This window comes from Mya arenaria, chromosome 1, assembly GCF_026914265.1.
Source record: "Mya arenaria isolate MELC-2E11 chromosome 1, ASM2691426v1".
In the NCBI taxonomy this organism is placed as follows: domain Eukaryota; kingdom Metazoa; phylum Mollusca; class Bivalvia; order Myida; family Myidae; genus Mya; species Mya arenaria.
In genome coordinates this window covers 54,600,196-54,619,932 of record NC_069122.1, presented here as the reverse complement: position 1 = coordinate 54,619,932, position 19,737 = coordinate 54,600,196, and the positions used below count along the sequence as shown (strand labels likewise).

Sequence of the window (19,737 nt, the reverse complement as noted above, 5' to 3'; positions counted from 1 at the left end):
CTCCAATTGGAACATTGTCCCATTGGAATCTTCCAATTGGTAACATTGGCAATGGGCTTAATCCAATTGGAGGTTCTGGCAATAAATTTTAATGGGAAAATATTTCAACTTTCCTAAATCTCTTAAAAGAACACCTATTTATTTATTTAGGAATATATTTGAAGTTTTGTTTTATTGTTTACCTGTGTCCTGACATTGTATCCATCCAATTCCAAGCTAATACTTCTGTGCTGATATCTTAGCGATAAGATTTAAGCATCTTTTAATGAATTTGAATGCAATAAATCATATCAAAAATTACCTGAAGTATTCTTACTCAACCAGTGACACAAATTCCATTTTTTAAATATCTTTACACTAGTTTCATCTCCTCAAACGCCATTTTTAATCGATTAAGTTGTGGTTACAAACGACTAAGAACTTATTCATTTTTTCAAAGCTATACTCACTTTTACGCTTGAAAATGTTATTTCGGTTGTCAGTACCTTTACACAGAAAATGTACCATTTTCTTGATTTTTAATGAAGATGTAATTAATTGATGGAAATCCATATGAAATGTTTTACCAAAGATAATAGTTTATTTCATACACACTGTTCTGCAGGGGAGCAGGACCTTTCAACCCCAAGAGGCTTTTTAACCCTTCTAAAAAAGAACACTTTTCAGTTTTCAACCCTTAGACTTTTAAACCCCTATTTCAAAGACTTTTCAACCCCTACCTGTTTGGACTTTTTAACTCCTATAACAAAGACTTTTCAACCCCTAGTTGAATTATTTTAATAACCATATTAAAGACTTTTTAACTCCTAAACCAAAGACTTTCCAACCCCTATTATTTGGTTTTGAGCTGGTCCAAGCTAAACACCATTAAAAATGCTGCAAGGCATTTTAGAATGTTAACATGCATCATGTGCCAATGCCTTCCTCAAACAGTATTACTAGTATATGTTTTAGAAAAAAATATCGAACTGTACAAACATGTAAGGCTGGTGAATTTTGCATTACAAAATAAACGCTATTAATTGGTAATTAATGCCATGTTGTCACTTTACTACATACCCGGTAGTAGTATATAAGCCAGTCATCCTACAAGATAGTAGTGAAGCAAAAATACACATATGATGATTACTTGTAGATCATCTTGTATATGTGGAAAAAATGAACTTGTTATCTAGCTGATTGTAAAAACACTTTGTCATTCTTAAAGGGACTCGTACCTCATTGGCACCAAATAATCATTTTCCAGGTAATGTGTCTGAAATAATTAGTTAACTCTTTGATACTGAAATTGCAGAACAAAATACAATGAAAGTATGAAAATAAAGTCTTGTTTTAATCAGGGGTGAACCTACGCTTTTTACGTCATGGACAAATAAATAGCATAACCACTCAGCAAAAGGGACTCATACATAATTTATGGATATTTTGATCATGCATACCTTGGAAGCAACACCTTTTATTTCGTATTTAAAACAAATTTGCTAAAGAACCACATTTTACAAACTACGAGCTATAACTTATACAATAAACTCATACCTGGTTGAGCATTTTTGATGTAGAAATGAGGCACCCAAACTGCCAACAAGTACATATATGCATGCATAAATATTGAAGCAATGGTTAACATCGTCGCTTAAGTATATCCCTCACGCATCAAAATTAATTTTGCAATTGCACTAGTGGCCAGAAGGGGGGGTGACCCCCCCCCCCCACAACCACAACGTACCGATGTCGTCCAAGTTAACTTTTCGTTTCGAGGCAGGGGATACAGGGTAATCCAGAAGAACTGGAAAAAAGGTTGTGAAATTGCGTAAATTTGTTTATTTTTTGTTTAGTGACACTGTTATTCAAAATCAATACATACACATATATAACAAACATCAATTGTGACTGATAAACCTTTAACTACATACTAAATAATGCATTTATTGAAAATATTTATTACTGATAACAAGATTGTAACCGTGTTTTTAATAGCAGAAAGCGCAAAAAATATTTAATGATTGGTAAATGCTAAAAGATTTATTGTGGTCTACTATAGTCTCATAAGGTAGAAATACCGTGTGTAATGCTCATTTCTTTCAAATTTAACTCGATATCCTTCATAAGAACCATTGTTTTCGACATTTATTCATTCTTTTAGGAATATTGAAACAACATTATTAATTGTGGTAAACCTTATCTGGCAGTACTTAAGAGTGCATCTTTGACTTCATTACTCGAGTGAATGCACCTTCAAACCGGTTTAACACCAACATGTCACAGTAATCAATACCATCTGTGTTAAGATGTCGGGAATGTGTTAGACGAATGATTTTGTTTTATGGAGCTTTGAAGAGCGATGAATGGCACTAAAGTGGTGCCAAATGGATATCTCAAACACCCATTGGTAAGTCATTTATTTTTTTCCATTTAATTTTTTGTCTTGATTTTTGAATAATATAAACAGTCAATAAGTAGGACATCTCGTTAAGAACGTTCACTTGAAACAGTCCTCTTCTTATCCACACTTCGACAAGGAGTGGGGCTACTCTGCCTAAATAGCCGTCAACGAGTATTTTAAGAAATATCAAAATAATAAAAAATGGTGTCCCAGTGGTTGCACCAGTCAATTGTAACCATGCCCCCCCCCCCCATAGTCCACCTAAATGACCGTCAATGGGTCTTTTGACGATTTTAAGACTATGGCAGTTACAGGGATACACATGAAATGTCAAAATAATAAAAAAAAGTATCCCTAATTGCTCATTATTGTAGCTACCCCCCCCCCCCCAGTCTAAAATTATAGACGTGAAATACATTCTTCCAATCCTTACTGGTTGACGGTACATTTCCTAACAGGGCACAAATCCTGAACACCGGCTAAAACACGCGTTTGTTTACCGTGATCGATTATTCGATGATCTAGATAAATACAGAGGCTTGCCTTGGTCACACTTGCAAAGTTTCATCTTGTTTTGTTAAGCATTTTTCTAAAAAATGCCATTTATTTAATATAGCATACTTTTTAATTATAATTGTATGACCATGTATTTTCGCTTTTCAAGTGTTCGGTATTTGTGCCCTCCAAAGCGTATTTTGAAGGGTGATTTACTATCCATAAAATTGAACGATTTTCGACATAATATTGACGAGATCGTGAATCTGTACTTTGACAGCTGTTTTCACATGAACCAAAGATGTTTCATACGAAAGTTTAACTTACTACAACATAAACTCTCCAAGATAATTGTAAAAAACATCAGAAAGTGTTCGGATTTGTGACCTTAGCCAGTAACGTCTAAACGGGTTTGTGCAAAAACCGGGGGTGTTTTGAAAAATATTGAAATTGTATTAAGTGAAGTATTTTATGGTTTAAATTGATCATAAAGGTTTATATTCATACTTTACCATGTAAGTGAAAAGTTATTTTGCATTAAAACACATTATTTACCTTTCCAATAAAACAAAAGTTGACTGACACAGACAACAATTATGCCAAGCGGAACAACTCGACCCAATCGTAATAACTCGGCCACCACTGACAAGCTTCTAGATAGACCTCGAAAATACAATCGTAACAACTCAGCCATGGCCGAAATGTTCCAATTGTTTAAAAATTGTGCCCTGAAGCCTTGCAGGTGCCCTTCATGTATATATCGCTATGTTTTGACAGCAAGAAATGAAAAATAAACGTCAAACTCATAATTATTCATAGGATATGGCAGATTTCACGTTTTGGTGACCAAAAAGTTCCCGGCGAATATTGATTTTTAAAATTTATTGCAGATTTGTAATTTCAACATAATCTTTTACAGCAATTTCTTATCTATCATATTTTAGAACATTTGCAATGATTTATTCATGCATTTTTATAAAAAAAAAGAATTTTGTATCACCATACCATTTGTGCTAGTGTTACAATATTGCCGGTAAAAACTTGTTTTTTTTTTAATATTTTGATCCAAAGAAGTATTTTGTCTTGCACTAAATGGTTCATTTATCTATAAAACAGATTGTACAGACACAAAATAAAGATTGTTTCGTTTTTCTCAAATAAATTTATTGAAACAAACCCTAATTGGACAACAAGACAGAAAATGTTTTCTGCAAACATAGGTTTTCTTTTTATATCAGATCAGATAAGCTATAAACTTAAATGTTTTGTTGTGGTAATATAAATGTCTCTAGTATGGTGCAATTATCATTACCTTTGATATTAAACATATATATTATAAATTGCTAATTGTGAGTATGTGCTAGTGTTACCACAAAACAGAATGAGTAACATTAGCAGTATGTCACATTAGCAGTTGGACAAAATGTTTCACAACAAATTAAAATACAGACCTACCACAGACTGTTTGAGCTTGATACAGTATAAAACAAACTATATAAATGATTGATAAACATGGTCAATTGATAATCACAAAAATTCTTAATTCTGTCCAATAAATAACGATATCAAACACAAAAGCGGTATGAATTCAATATAAACTACGTACCTAATGAATGAATACTTACAAATGATAGTTTACAGACGACATTGTTATGTTTGAATAATTGACTCTGGGAAAGTCATCAAATTTCAACGATTTTCTTGCTTTATTAAGCGCTTGTCTTAATGCTAGCGTGACATAATGTTAACGTTACATCGAAGGACAGAATGAGCCAAACTTGGATTAAGTTTTTATCAACGGTATTCACCACTATTTTTATCATTTCAATGTCAACTGTGAACCAGTCCAATATAAAAGTAATCGCTACCCGGATGTTAACCCTCAGTCGGTGTAAATTATTCACGAATAGAAAAGGTGCTATCGTCATGCTAAAATGGGACAGAATCGATTTTGAGTAACATTAACACATTTTTAGACCTAAAAAACTTTATGATCGTGAATGACCAATTTCTTGTTACATGCAATACTGTTTTTATCCGACACGTAGTCTTTGTTTTCAGTGATTTAATAAAGTTGTGTTTAGGCTTAAAACAGTTAGCAGTGGATCATGTCTGCTAATGTTACACAACAATTCGAGGACAGATTACCGTAACGTTATCACCATGCGCAATTACCGAAAATTTAAGTATATTACGAACGAAATGCAATGATTTTAGATATATTATTGTTTTAATTAACATTTCTTGCAAACATTATTCAACAGACAAGAATAAAATACTTACCAGATGTTACTGAAAAGCATCCTCAAAAAAGTGGTATATTGGTACCGGGAAGATTTTCTGTCTTTTTTGTCCTAAATATCGGCATATTTTTACATTTTTTTACCTTATTTAACACAATATTTTCATTATTTTAATACAAATCACTTCTATTAGGTGTTCTTATTGGGTTGGGAAAGGCAATTGCTGTATATATGACGTTGACATGCAATAACAATAAATGAAAGCAAATGGGCCAAATAATTGCCTTTTTTGTGAAATCTGCCATATGACATTTTTATGTATGGAACTGATATAAAATTACATAATCTGGTAATATTTCTTGTTTTATGATATTTTTGAGATATTAAATGCTTTAACCCAGAATCCCGATCGGAATAACTACCCACTTTTGATACTAAACAATTTGTATGTGAAGGATTTGCCATATCAAAAAAGATACAAAAATCCGTAAACGTACAATTCTTTGGCAGGGTTCGACACTAACAGTAGTCCGGTAGTCCGAGACTACCAGATTTATGGTCGGACTACAAGACATTTTAAGTCAATAGTCCGTCGGACTACTAGAAGAAAGTAAATATCACATCAGTTAATTGAGCATAAAATCTTTATTATGCTTAAACTTGCGTAAAACGTGATGTCAAGAAGCCGATTATCACCGGTAAACACTCATTGTAAAGCTTGCCGAAGATGGCCGGGCAGTTCCGGACAACATGGACTGTTAACCGAATTTCGCGCGCATTTCGTATAGCCTTTCGATTAATGTTTAAACCAGTCAGTAGAATGTCTTTATCTAGAAAGGGAAAAAAACATTTTCACACTCTATGGTGTGTTTTAATCGTCAGACATGTGCACCTCTGCTTAAATGTCAGCAAGGTAGATTTGGGTCCAAGTGGCAGATTTTCTAAATCCCTTGCATTTTCAGTCAAAAACAATGAAAGATACGATGCAGATAAACACTTGACGGTTGTAACTATTTTTAGATTTTCTGAAAATACGTCATGATTATTATGGTTTAGGGTATTGTCAAATGTCGGTGTTTATTTAAAGCAAACAGAAGGAATATTATGTCTGGCTTATGCAATCTTTTAAACTGGCTTTTAGAAGAACAGCTGATAAATTAATCATACTGCCAAAACAGGTATAATGCAGTGTAAGTGCAGACGATGACAGAGTTGTGTGCTTTAATTTTCGCGCCAAAATGTAACATTTTATACATTGAAGCTAGGGCCAATAACAATTAACACCACGCCGATAGCGATAAGGCTACACCTACAGTGTCACATGACCTCCGACAAATACCCAGAAGCAGACGATAATAAAACAAAAGTTATAAATGACAATCAGATAAAAAATGCATGGAACATGGTAAAACGTAGCAATAAAACCAAGTATAACATTAAATAAGTTCATTATTATTAATTGTATGCAATGTATAATTCAGGTAGAAAAATGTCTAGACTTTAAAATAATTTATTTCTAAATAACATCGGAATTTTGTTACAGTACAATAACAGTCTCTATTTTAAAACTCAAATAAAGGGAAACAAAACATGTATTAATTTCCTATCCGAAAATCAACAAAAAAAGATGTTTGTATAGATCCATTGTCAAAACTCAATGGATTTCGCTGTTTTTCTTCCTTTTTCGATTCAGAATCACCTGTTTTATACAAGTGTAATGCATTATTATCATTATTTATATAACTACCTTATTGTTTCTCTCAATGAATAAATTTCCGTTTTAAATGACATGCAAAACTGTTCTAACAATAAGCATAGAAATTTTGAAACGACCATAGTCATTATACATGCAAAGGTTTTTACTTTGATTTGCGTCATTTTAAAATATGATTTTGTTTTATCTATGTAGACGTATATACTTTTTGTGACCTTAAGCTATATATCAGATATTTAATTAAATTTAATAAAAAAATGTAACTCACATAAATTGAGGTGTCTTTTTCACTAATATGTCAAACAAACTTAAATGCAAATGTATATGCCTCGGTTTTAAAACTTTTCGCACAATAAGGAGACAAATTTCAAAATCAAACTAAATCGCAATATATCATCAATATTGTACACTAATTCTCATAATGATATTTCTTATTTTAAGGCTATTAAAACGGAAATATACGTATATTATGTACGTTTACATTAAGACATTTTGAGAATTGAATTAGTCTACTAAACAGTCCCTTGTTATCAATTATAATTTTAGCGACATAAAGGGAAAATGTCAGTATTTCGGATTTCTTAAACTGTCTTTACTATCTCTCAATTATGAGACATAATTTGTGTTAAATATATATAACAGCGTAATTACACTACTGTTGATATGTGAGGATTGTCGGAGGTCATGGCGGATAGCAACGGCAACTGATAAGCCCTGCCTAATTTGGACGCTAGTTTGAGTGACAGGCAGCGTCATGTTAATTGTTATCTTACTCCCATACAAAAAATAATTAATAACACTTTCGGAATTTATTTCATCATGTTTTTTTAAGTATTATATGATATGTTGTTTAGATTAACAAAGAATACTGAATAGTAGGATGCCAATAATCAAATATTGTTTATCAGTAGGATGTCTGTCATTTGTGCCATAACTTAGCAACGATCTCAGTCGAGGTGTTTTAGTGTCAAGTGATTTATTGCAACATTTTCCTGAAAGTGACAGATTATGGGGTATTTTAGCATGGTTTTTAGATTTTTAATCTGAGGTATTTTAGCATAGTTTTTAGCATTTTTTTTGGTTTTAAAATTAAATTTAATGGCCAAAAATTGTTTTGAAGAATGTGGAAATTTTAAGATTGAAACAGATAAAAATCATGACCAATCAACGGGTTATACTGACAATGTTCTAAGAAGGCTAAGTCTCACAAAACACTGAAGGAATCCGTTGCAGGCTTGCATTTTTATGGACTACCATAGTTTTTGCTGGACTACCCAGATTTGGGATCCAGTAGTCTGAGGGACTACCTTGTGAAAAATGTTAGTGTCTAACCCTGCTTTGGTCTACTAAGATTTAGCTTGTGAATGTCATTTTACAGCGAAATCAACAAGTTAAAAAAATACTCATGACCTGTTCCTTATCAATATGAAATATCTTTAAACTTTTAGGAACATTATGCAAAAAAAAAACAACAGTATGTTTTACCTTCGGTATAAGAAAATAACTTTTTTCTAATAAAACTACTGTTGAAAAATGTAAGCTAATGAAATGGAAAATAAAAAGATGCTTCCAAACATGCCATATTTTCTTGAGACCATTCAGGGGGATTAATGTTCAAAAGTCTGAAAATTCAGGGGGATTTTGGTAGTATTCAGGGTTTTTTTTTAGCAGGTCTAATTTGACAAAATTTCAAAGTATTTTAAGACGCAAGTACAAAAAAACAAATTGCCATAATTTTGAAAGACTCCCGAGGGGATTATGTCCAGAATTTAAGGGGATTTGGGTCACATACCAGAGAATTTTCATCATCGCCATGTAGCATTACGGGCATGACACACGTGCCAATTTACCTTGTCTACCCCTTTTTCCAGCACTTCATCTATATTTTAATGAGACACAGCCATATTGCATAATAAAAGCACTCACTTGCAAAATAGAATACTTCACAGAAAAATATGTTTCAGAGACAATTTAATGGGCTTACCTTCCTCTAAAATTGGATACAAAATCTGCTCATTATGATCATAAATGATGACTTTCAGGTAAAAAAATATCAAAATGTAAAGAAAAAATAACAGAGACCGGGTTCAAACTGTGGTCGCCAAAATTGCAGTCCAGTGTTGTATCCACTGCTATGAAAGTTTACATTTATTTATTTGATTTAATATATACCTAGCTTGGTAACATTAAGTGATAACATCGACTAGCCAATCACACATGTATAAAAATTAATTATACTAGGTATACCCACCTAGTAATATTTTTTATGGAAAAAAAAATCAATTAATTGTAAACTATGTGGTACTTCAGTTAGTTAGTTTCAATGCATTGTACACATTGATACCAAATTCATGTCAGTTTTCGACAATTTTCTCTTCTTTCGCTATTTCATCATACGGTGTATAGCCCCTGAATAAAGTTTTACTCTGTTTCATTGAGTATATTTCTTAAAAATCCTTTCTTTGTTCTAATCTGCTAAAAGGTCACAGTCATGTGAGCATCTTTGAGGCCTCTCAGTTATTATAACCAATGCACCAGTCAATTGTACCAATGCACCAGTCAATTGTAACGGTTACTAACCACGCCCCCCCCCCCCCCCCCCCCCCCCCCCCCCCCCCCGGTCCGGGGGTATACTGGGAATAGTCGGGAATTGGCCGTGTTTTTACTTTCTATGTGGCCACGCAGGGCCGGGTGACCGCAGTGGTTTTGTCTTTGAGCCAAATTTAGCCGAGATTGGGCCTTATATAGAGTCTCTGGTGTGCAGGGGCATTTGGCCGGGGTTTTACCATCAGTTCGTTCCCGCAGGGGAGGGGATTAGACCCAGGGTTGGCTGGACCGAAAGTCAAAGTCCCCGCTATTCCCTGGACCTGGGGGCGCCAGGGTTACAATTGACTGGTGCACAACATATAAGATATTTATAAAATAAATAAAAGTACAGTTAATCAATATATTTTAATTTTAATGTGGTAAATTAACAAAGAATTAGATAGATGCTTTATGCAAAATCTCACAAAGATGGAAAAAATTACTAAAGAGTTCAGGTTTGCTAGTTTGTAAAAATATTTCATGGAATCATGGTAAATTGTTATATTATATGTCCAATGACAGCCCATATATTTTTTAACTACTTGAACCTTTCTTGTTATAATTCTTATTATTATTTTTTTTTAGTTGATGTGTGATGCTGATAATACAGAGACAGCTAGAGTGACAGAGTTTGATGAATAAACTTAAATTAAAAAACAGTGAGTACAATAATCTATTTTAACATGTCTTGTGTGTAAAGTGTGATTCCGAAGCAGTAAATATATATATATATGTATCTTTAAGTTTTGAATCACAAATTTAGATCAAAGATCTATTATCACACAAAACTTAAAGGATATATATGAAAAGTCATGTGAATTGTGCAAGTCATATAATATAAAATTTATATTGATCAAGTCAAGCCATGCCATGTAAAAAAAACTGACATCATATCAAAGATTGTATGAATCATTCTCAGAGCTATTGAAAATATTTAATTGGTTGTAAGCGGACCATGCACGGTAATTTTGAGTAACCCCACCAGCCAATACAATATGGCTAAAAAGGCTTTGATAATATTTTTTATCTAATGTTTATCTTTCCTAAAATATTTATATTTATAAATCTATTTACCAGTATAAATCTGTATTTATTTATTTATTAATGCATTTATTTGCTCACTAATATATACAATACACTTATCGTTGTATAATGTCTAGCTAATACATGTATACAAATATGCATAATATGCATAATTATTGGGGGGGGGGGGGGTCATAATTACCTATGGTGTACTGTCTTGTTCTTAGGAAGATATGATTTTGACTAAAATCCTTACTGAAAAGGCAGTGCAGATTGGCCTGTTTAAATAATTAATTAAATCTTAATGGGTTTAAATGTATTTTATTTTATTTTTAAAGATATTTTAGAGTTTAAAAGGAAGAGAGTCTGTTTTAAAGACTAAATGATTATATAGTCAGGATAAAAAAATGATTATTTTTCAAAATCAAGTTCAAATAATTTTCCATTATTTGGCAAATGGAAAAAACCTTTATATATTAAGAATGTTTTACTCGATAGAAAGTAGGCCTAGTATCTTTTGCATTGCAACACTAAGAAAGTAAATATTTATTTTTTGTCTTTTACCAATTCCATCAAAGTCTGTGAGTGGCTCATGATGCTTAGGCCTGCCAATTTAATGGTTTTCGAAATCATAAATTGAGACAACTTATAACTTTTGTACATAAAATCTTCAAAGCTTTCAATAACTTAACATGTCATCCACCTTATTGTCTCAATTTAAAAATAGTTTTCACTCAACAACTTACTTATTAATCAGGATAATAATTTGATATTGACTATCACTATCATTCTGTAAGATAATGTACTGGTACATAAATTTAATCCCCAATATATCAGATGAGTGTGATAGTATATGCTCTTAATAGTTGTAGCCCAGAATTATACGTAGGAAACAATAGAGTCATTGGACTGTCACACGAATTTCAATAGCTCGAAATTCGCCTTTTATTTGTACCAGCATGGGAAAACCCTGTTATGTTAATACATATAGCCCGGAAGTAACAAATAAAAGGTGAATTTCGAGCTATTGACAGTCCAATGACTCTATTGTTTCCGAAGTAATGTGTGTATATTACAACGGTTTAATTTTGTTTGTACCGGAGGATTAGGTCGGAAAAAACTAGAATAGCTATAATTCCGGGCTACAACTATTCCGGGCTATATGTATTAATATATATATATATATATATATATATATAAATGCACGAAATCAATGTGGGATTTTCATTAAGTTTTGGTTAAACCATCTTTGTAACAAATTACAGTTACTTCCAAATTACATCTTATTCTACATAATACAAACTGGAGGACAGTTCTTTTTATTTGGTAATGTTAAGAGACTTGAAGACAAAAAAAAAATGTTTAAATTCAGAAAACCTTACACAAAGTAGAAACCTTCTATTAATGTCATTATCTTGAAAAAATGAACATGCCTTTTAGCAAAATTTTTGTATCAGTCTGTGAAAATCTACATTTTGCCTTCGACATGTTATACAATTTAAGGATATTAACATGGAAATTAAGTTCAATTCTAAATTGACAGTCATGTATTTCTTCCAAAATTTTCATAGTATAAGGAACATGAATTTTTTATGAATTTAAGTGCATAACTGCAGATAATGATCATTATCTTAAATCAATTACAAGCCAATTCATAGTCATGCATATAGCCGCCTTTTCAAAATATGATAGTGATTGTCTCAAATGACCAGTCTTTCTCTGTGGGGGGTGGGGGCTGTCAGTCATAAGGAAACCTTTAAAAGGCATATTCATTCAGCCAATCAGATGTCAGGTTCAGTGAAAGGGGCGATGCCAGGTCAAGTAAAAGGGGTGGAGCTAAAATAAATACTGACATTCAATGAAGATAGATCCCCCTTTGGCCTCACAAATATGTATCAGTCACACTAGGGGGTGTGACAGGGTCAAGCCATAATGGAGCCATAGGCAAGCAAACTTTTATTAACCCAACAACAGGTGTAATTTTTACCAACTGAGGAAAAAACTTTAGAGGTTTTATTATTGCTCATTTTTTTATACAAATTAAATATCTAACAATGAGAAATATAAAATATGATAATTCAAGCATAATATTGACACCAAACATGACACATCTTGCAAATGGTCTTGAATAAAATTCCTACACTTTTTATAATGATAATACATGGGACCAATATCAAAACCATTATCCTGTTAAATTATAAGGACAGTGGATTTGATATTGGTAATTCGCAGACAATACAATGTAATTAAGTAAAAAAATACACAGTATGCACATCTGGCTTCAAACAAAAATTGTTGCTTAGGCCAAAAAAAAGTATTCATAGTTTCCATTTAAATATCAAAAAAGGTAGGCATACGGTAACTGTTGTTTTTTTTAGGACCATGTTTCTTTGGCAAACTGACCTATATCAGGGAATTATTAAGGTCTTTACTAAAAAAGCACATATTGATCAAAACACCAAAAACAAAAAAGGATCAGAAGGATGAAAATAGGGTCAGTTGGGCGGAAACAAAGATTTTTGAATCCTTATTTTGTCAATGATGTCATGTCAGTGATCAAAATGATAACACAATTTAAGCCCTGCATTCTGGAATGTGGGGCTAAATTCTTGATTGTGTTATAGTAGGGCCAAAAATAAAATGATTCGGTTAGGGTTACATCCTTTTTAAAAACAGAAAGAGTAAAAAGTATAAAGGATTACATTTTTAAAATACATAATATATATGCGTTTTCACTTTAAAATACATGCATTGTTACAGTCTTGTTTTCAGTAAGTAACTTTTCCTTAAATGCATTCTTTGGAAAGTAATTTAAGGTTTATTATTCAAAATATATGTTAGTCAACTTGTGTATGTATTGATTTCCAACTTTTTTATTTTTTGTTTAAACTTTATGTATTAGAATTTCTTTGCGTAAATACCTGCTTATGTGATAAAAGACTGCTGACTAAAGATTAGATTTCAGATTTTGATATTTCCATTCCAAATTTAATGTTTTACAGCTTAAACTGCTACTAACAGTTTAAGAAAAATGCATAAAACATCAATTTTGGATGGAAGTATGAAAAGCTGCAATCTGATATTTTGTCAGCAGTCTTTTATCGCTGGTTTGCAGATATTTACGCAAAAATTCGCTTGTTCGAAGACAAAATTTTTAAAAAAAGTTGTCAAAACGTTCAATCTGTGAGGTTGCAGCTTTAATATAAGACTAACATAAATATTAAAAACACATGAGGCCGCTTTAATATTAACATGTCAATATCAAAAAGAAGATGAAAACTGAAAACTATGAGAAAGTGTTTTTATAATTAAAAATAAATTGCTTAAAGCAAATATCTGAAATTAATAATTGTCATGCAAAGCAGCCTGTAATGAATATGAATATTAGATTTTGGCCTTGAACACCTTTTTATGAAGAGTGTTTTGAAGTAAGGATTATCATAATGCTGAACTTAATATTGTACTGTAGCTTTGTAGCAAATCCTTATGATTAAAGTCACTGTGTCTTCCTTATGCTGTGATAAAGATCTCCATAGTAACATTTCTAAACCTAATAAATTAAGTGAAAAAGGGTGTTTATTGGGGGTAATAAAACACATCTTGATAATGGCCAATTAGTTTTAATCTTTCAAGTGTTGGTAGGATGGGAGGGGGGTCTTAACTTTTTGAACTGCCAATATTTTCCTGGTTATTTTGTCCACCATGTCAAAATGATCTGGGTTGTTTTGTCAACCCTGTCTAAATGGGTTGGACGTGTTTTGTCCCCTTAGTCAAAAATGACATGGGATGTTTTGTCCTACATTTTTATAAAGGAGTTCAGAATAAATAACACATTAGTTTTCGTGCTTATGTAAAATAAATGCAAATGACTTTCATTATAAGTTTAAAAAATACTCTTAACGCTGCATTCTCACAGATTTACCATTTTTACAACTTTTTTATTTTTGTCTTGGAAAGAGCAAATTTTTGCGTAAATATCTGCAACCCATTGATGTAAGATTGTTGATAAAAAAAACAGATCTTAGATTTTCATATTTTCGAAAATGTTTTAGAGCTTAAAACCTTACTAACGGTTTAAGAAAAATGCATAAAACATCAATTTATGAACTTAAATATAAAAATCCGCGATCTAATTTTTTGTCAGCAGTCTTATTAACTGGTTTCCATGGATTGTAGCGAAAATTGGCTTGTTCCAAGACAAAAATTAAAAAGTTGTCGAAATGTTTAATCTGTGATAGTGCAGCTTTAATTATGGTAGCTTTTCAGTCATTTGCCTATATATGTCTATTTGATTCAGTAAATACTTCATAATATTAAAGCTAGGCTTATTAGGATATGCTTATTTTTCATTGGGTTCTATTTTTAGCACATAACAGCTTCATTACAAGAATATATTAATTATTATTAAAGCTGCATGCACTCTCACAAATTTACCGTTTTTACAACTTTTTTATTTTTTTTGTCTTGGAAAGAGCAAATTTTTGGGTTTAATAGTATCTGCAAACCAATGATAAAAGACTGCTGACATAGATCATATCGCAGATTTGCATATTTTCGTTTGAAAGCCAATGTTTTGTGGGTTAAACTATTTCTAACAGTTAAAGAAAAATGCATGATCTAATTTTTTGTCAGCAGTTTTATATCACTGGTTTTCATGGATTCTTGAAAAAAAAAATACTTCCTCTGTTGGCCAATTGAGAACAAAATCAAGAGGTTTTGGGTTTTGCTGTTTATATGTTCTGGAATTTTTCAAAAGCATTTATTTATAGGACTTATGAATTTTATGTACAGCATTCTGTATATTGTCAAGTGTCCTTTTTTTAAATTATATACAACATGTATAAATTTAATGTTTCAGGAAATAACCACCATCTCTCTCAGAGGTCATCTTTCTCATTATTGTGGGAAACCTCAAAGGGCATCAGGAAAACCTTCATCAACCTCTTTGTGCCCAGTGGCTTGTGCAACAGTGTTTCAGAAGTATAAATACCTTTTTAATTTGTGTATATCAATTGTATAATGACTTGTTTTTATATATTAAATATATATATATATATGATTTATTATATATATATAGATGGTTAATCTTATGACTTCCTGATAGTATTTAAGTTGTGAAATATTAAATAATCTTATCATAAAAAATGCTTGGAAATGACAATAAAAAAAAGATATTTGTCGAATAGGAAGTTTCACCTGTCCTGTTTATATTACAAATCATTTTAAATCAGACAGAAAATTCAATATACTTGTTGTATCTCACTGTTGATTTGTCTTCACATTTTGTATTGTCACATCAAGCCTGTTTGAACATCCTAGAGAAGATAAGTGTATAGAAGCGGATATGATATAATAAATATGCATATAAATGTGCTTGGGATTATTTTCAGATTATCATTAAAATGGGGATAATGGATGACTGGCCACACATATGGGGCTATGGACAAGCTTCAGAGCAGGCTGCCAGGTGGTGGTGTTAGTAGTTTATACTCCGGGTCCCGGCGTGAGCACATTGAAGGGTCCCAGAGTGACAGTTCAACCACCCACACCTATCCTGGGCAGAACCAGTACTAGGTGCCTTCACCTCTGCAAGGAACTGACAGCTTCTGTACATGCCAGGTGCAGTGGTACAGTGCGAATGGTCGTAGAAAGGATTTCATAACCAATCACAACAGAGGTCACCTGGTCCGCCCGGGAATCGAACCCGGGATGTCCAATTCAGAGTCCAACGCTCTACCGATTGAGCTGACCGGGCGGACATATTAGCTACATTAGATGACAAGCCATTTATGCTGGACATTCTTCACAATAAAATGTGATGTCACAGGAGCTGTCTATCTCAACAGCTCACACTGTCCGTATTTGACTAAAGGAATGAATGAAGTCACTGCAGAAGTTAGATTGAGGAATGTCCATGTCACTACCCATCATTTGGAAGGAGTTGGATAAAAAAAGTGTGGCCTATGTATTGAAACAGGTCCGATTTCCAGTTACGGACAGTCTTGATTTGTCTGATTACATTTTTGACCAACATGATGGTCTAAAAGAACACTTACTGGTAACTGGTAAAATCATGGCCCAGTTGTTCCAAGAGGCAGGCGAGTGGGAAGTTACTAGACTCCATTTCTTTATGGGTTGATCTGAGGTTCCAGTTCAGTTAAAGTACTGATAGAACACCAAGTGTTTGCCATAATACAGCAACATTTCATTTGTAACTATGTATTTGTTTGAATTGTTGAAACAGTGCTGTTTACTAAATAATGTGTATGTATATGAAGAATAATATTATAAATAATTTGTAAGAACCTTTTGATATTAAGTAAAATGTCGATAAGTCTAAATATGTATCTGCGAATCATTTTTGTATATCTGTAAAGATTACATTGCCTATATTCCTCAATTTATATTTTTCTTTTAGCCAGTCAATAACTTTGTTAAGTTCTATCTTCAAAATTGTCGGGACAGGGATTATAGCCCTTAATTAACCCAAATATGTAACATTCAATGCAAAATTGGCTGCAATTAGGCAGTTCAGATGCAGGAACAAACATCACTTGGGTCCTTAATAATAGCTTTCCATCTGACATTGAAGATCCAATAAAAGGAATTTGTCATGTGACTGTTTATTAACTCTCAATTTATTGAAAGTGAAATTACTTACATGATTTGTAAGAACTAAATTATAATGATATCAAATGATTGTTTAAATTAAATAAAATAGATGATTACATACATGAACTATTTTTATTTCTTGTTTGTCAATATGAAGAGTAATGCAATGGCTTTTGAATTTCATAAAAAAGGATGGAAAAATGTATGTTTATTGTTTAAGCAATTAATTAAGTAATAAAAGTTTTTTTTTTCTTTTTTTCAAATTGTGCTATCTTATAATACAGATCGTTATTTGTTTAATTTTGGTACAAATGAAGTATATAAGGTATGTCTAATGTTACAAATAGCAAAAATTCAAATGCAAATCATGGTGACTTGACTAAATGTGAATGCTAATTGAATCAAAATAGTTAATAAATAATAATGTTCATTTGAAACAATTGAGAGTATAAGTTTGGTTTGTGTATGCCATATATTCCCGGGGGGGGAGGGGGGGGGGGGGGAATGAAAAAATGAAAAGTATATTACTATGCGCAGTGCTATAATAATTAATAAGTAAATGTTTTTGTGATCACAATTTGTCCGGCGTCCGTCTGTCGTCCGTCCGTCCGTAAACTTTTACTTTAAACGACATCTCCTCATAAACCGCTTAGCCAATTTCTTCCAAACTTTACAGGAATGTTCCTTGGGTGGTCCCCTTTGAAAATTGTTCAAAGAATGGAATTCCATGCTGAACTCTGGTTGCCATGGCAACGGAAAGGAAAAACTTTAAAAATCTTATTTTTCAAAACCACAAGGCCTAGAGCCTTAATATTTGGTATATAGCATCATCTAGTGGTCCTCTACCAAAATTGTTAAAACTATCCCCCTGGGGTCAAAAAATGGCCCTGCCCCGGGGGTCACTTGTTTTACATAGACTTATATAGGGAAAACTTTAAAAATCTTCTTCTCAAAAACCACAAGGCCTAGAACCTTGAAAATTCTCCTGGGGTCAAAAATGGCCCCGCCCCAGGGGTCACTAGTTTCATTACATAGTGTTATATAGTAAATCTTTAAAAATCTTCTCCGAAACTGTAAGGCCCAGGGCTTAGATATTTGGTATACAGCATCATCTAGTGGACCTCTACCAGATTTGTTCAAATTATTGCCACAGGGTCAAAATTGACCCCGCCTAGGGGGTCCTTGTTTTTACGTAGTGTTATATAGTAAATCTTTAAAAATATTCTTCTCCAGAACCGTAAGGCCAGGAGAATAGATATTTGGTATACAACATCATCTTGTGGACCTCTATCAAAGTTGTTCAAATTATTGCCACAGGGTCAAAATTGGCCCCGCCCTGAAAGTTATTTGTTTTTATATAGTCTTATATAATAAAACTTTAAAAATCCTCTTCTCCAAAATATAAGACCTAGAGCTTTCATATTTGGTATATAGTGTTACCTAGTGGACCTACACCAAAGGTATTCAAATTATTGTCCCGGGGTCAAATTGGCCTTGCTCAGGGGTCATTTGTTTTTACATTGTCTTGTCACTGAACATCTTTTCCTCTGAAAGTAAAGGTCAGAATGACTCCATACTTGATATGTAGCATCCTTACATGGTCCTTTCTCAACTTTGTTCAAATGGTTTTGTTTGGCCCCTTTTAGGGGTCACCAGAGCAAAAAATAGAAAAACCTTTAAACAACTTGATCTTATTAACTGCTTGATGGATCTTCAAGTCTGAAGCATCCTAGCATGGGCCTCTGTCAGGTCTTTTCAAATAATTTTGTTTGGCCCCTTTTAAGGGCCACCAGAGCTAAAATTAGTAAAAAAACATAACATTTTCTTCGCATGAACCCCTTGATAGATCTTCAGCAAATTTGGTTTGAAGTGTCCTTGCATGGACCTCTCTTAAATTTGTTCACATAATTTTGTTTGGCCCGGTTGCCATGGCAACCTAAAGGAAAATGTCAACAATTGGTTATAATCATCTTCTTCTCCTAAACCGCTTTGACAATTTTGATGAAACTTCATAGGAATGATCCTTGGTTGGTGCTTTTTCAAAATTGTTCAAAGAAATTAATTCCATTTAGAACTCTGGTTGACATGGCAACCTAAAGGAAAAGTGTCAACAATTGGTTACAATCATCTTCTCCTAAACCGCTTGGGCAATTTTGATGAAACCAAGAATGATCCTTGGTTGGTGCTTTTTCAAAATTGTTAAAAAAAATTAATTCCTTGCAGAACTCTGGTTGCCATGGCAACCTGAAGGAAATTATAGGCTGTCGTGTCCGCGCTGTGACTTTCTCTTATATGGACAGATTTTAAAATGAAAATGCCATATGTTTTCAACATACCAAGACAATGTGTCGTGTGCAAGACCCATGTCCCTACCTCTAAGGTGAAAGATACACAAAGTGTTTATTCACAATGGAATGCTGAATATGAGGACATAAAGAGTGTTGGCTGTCATTTAGTATGATTGTTGTTTTTTTTGCTCAGAGGCAATTTAATATAACTTGCAATATGTATTTGACACATAAAGGCAAGATAAACTTTTTATACGCCCGAAGGGTCGTATTATGTTATGGCCTCCATCGTCTGTCCGTCTGTCTGTCCGTCTGTCCGTCCGTTAGCAATTCCGTGTCCGGGCCATAACTTGGTAACTAATAAAGCGATTTTCAAATAACTTTATACAAATC

The 19,737-nt window shown here is 32.8% G+C and overlaps 1 protein-coding gene and 1 long non-coding RNA gene across 5 annotated transcripts in view; one reads left to right on the top strand and one right to left on the bottom strand.

Annotated features, from left to right (window-relative positions):
* The window catches only part of LOC128246597 (uncharacterized), a 50,461-nt gene that overhangs the window by 9,240 nt on the left and 21,484 nt on the right, over window positions 1–19,737 (bottom strand). The window contains exon 1 of one of the 4 annotated variants that reach the window (XM_052965229.1): window positions 1,537–1,665. The exons of 2 other annotated variants lie outside the window; for them this stretch is intronic. In XM_052965229.1, coding sequence (XP_052821189.1) covers window positions 1,537–1,627 — 91 coding nt within the window. In that variant the 5' untranslated portion in view covers window positions 1,628–1,665. Of the gene's footprint in view, window positions 1–1,536; window positions 1,666–19,737 lie in introns of those variants that run through there. One more of the 4 variants, XM_052964913.1, reaches the window with a different exon arrangement.
* LOC128202637 (uncharacterized) lies at window positions 2,234–17,531 on the top strand. The gene is made up of 4 exons (XR_008255777.1): window positions 2,234–2,389; window positions 10,007–10,080; window positions 15,303–15,424; window positions 15,835–17,531. It is a non-coding gene; the product is annotated as an uncharacterized LOC128202637 (long non-coding RNA).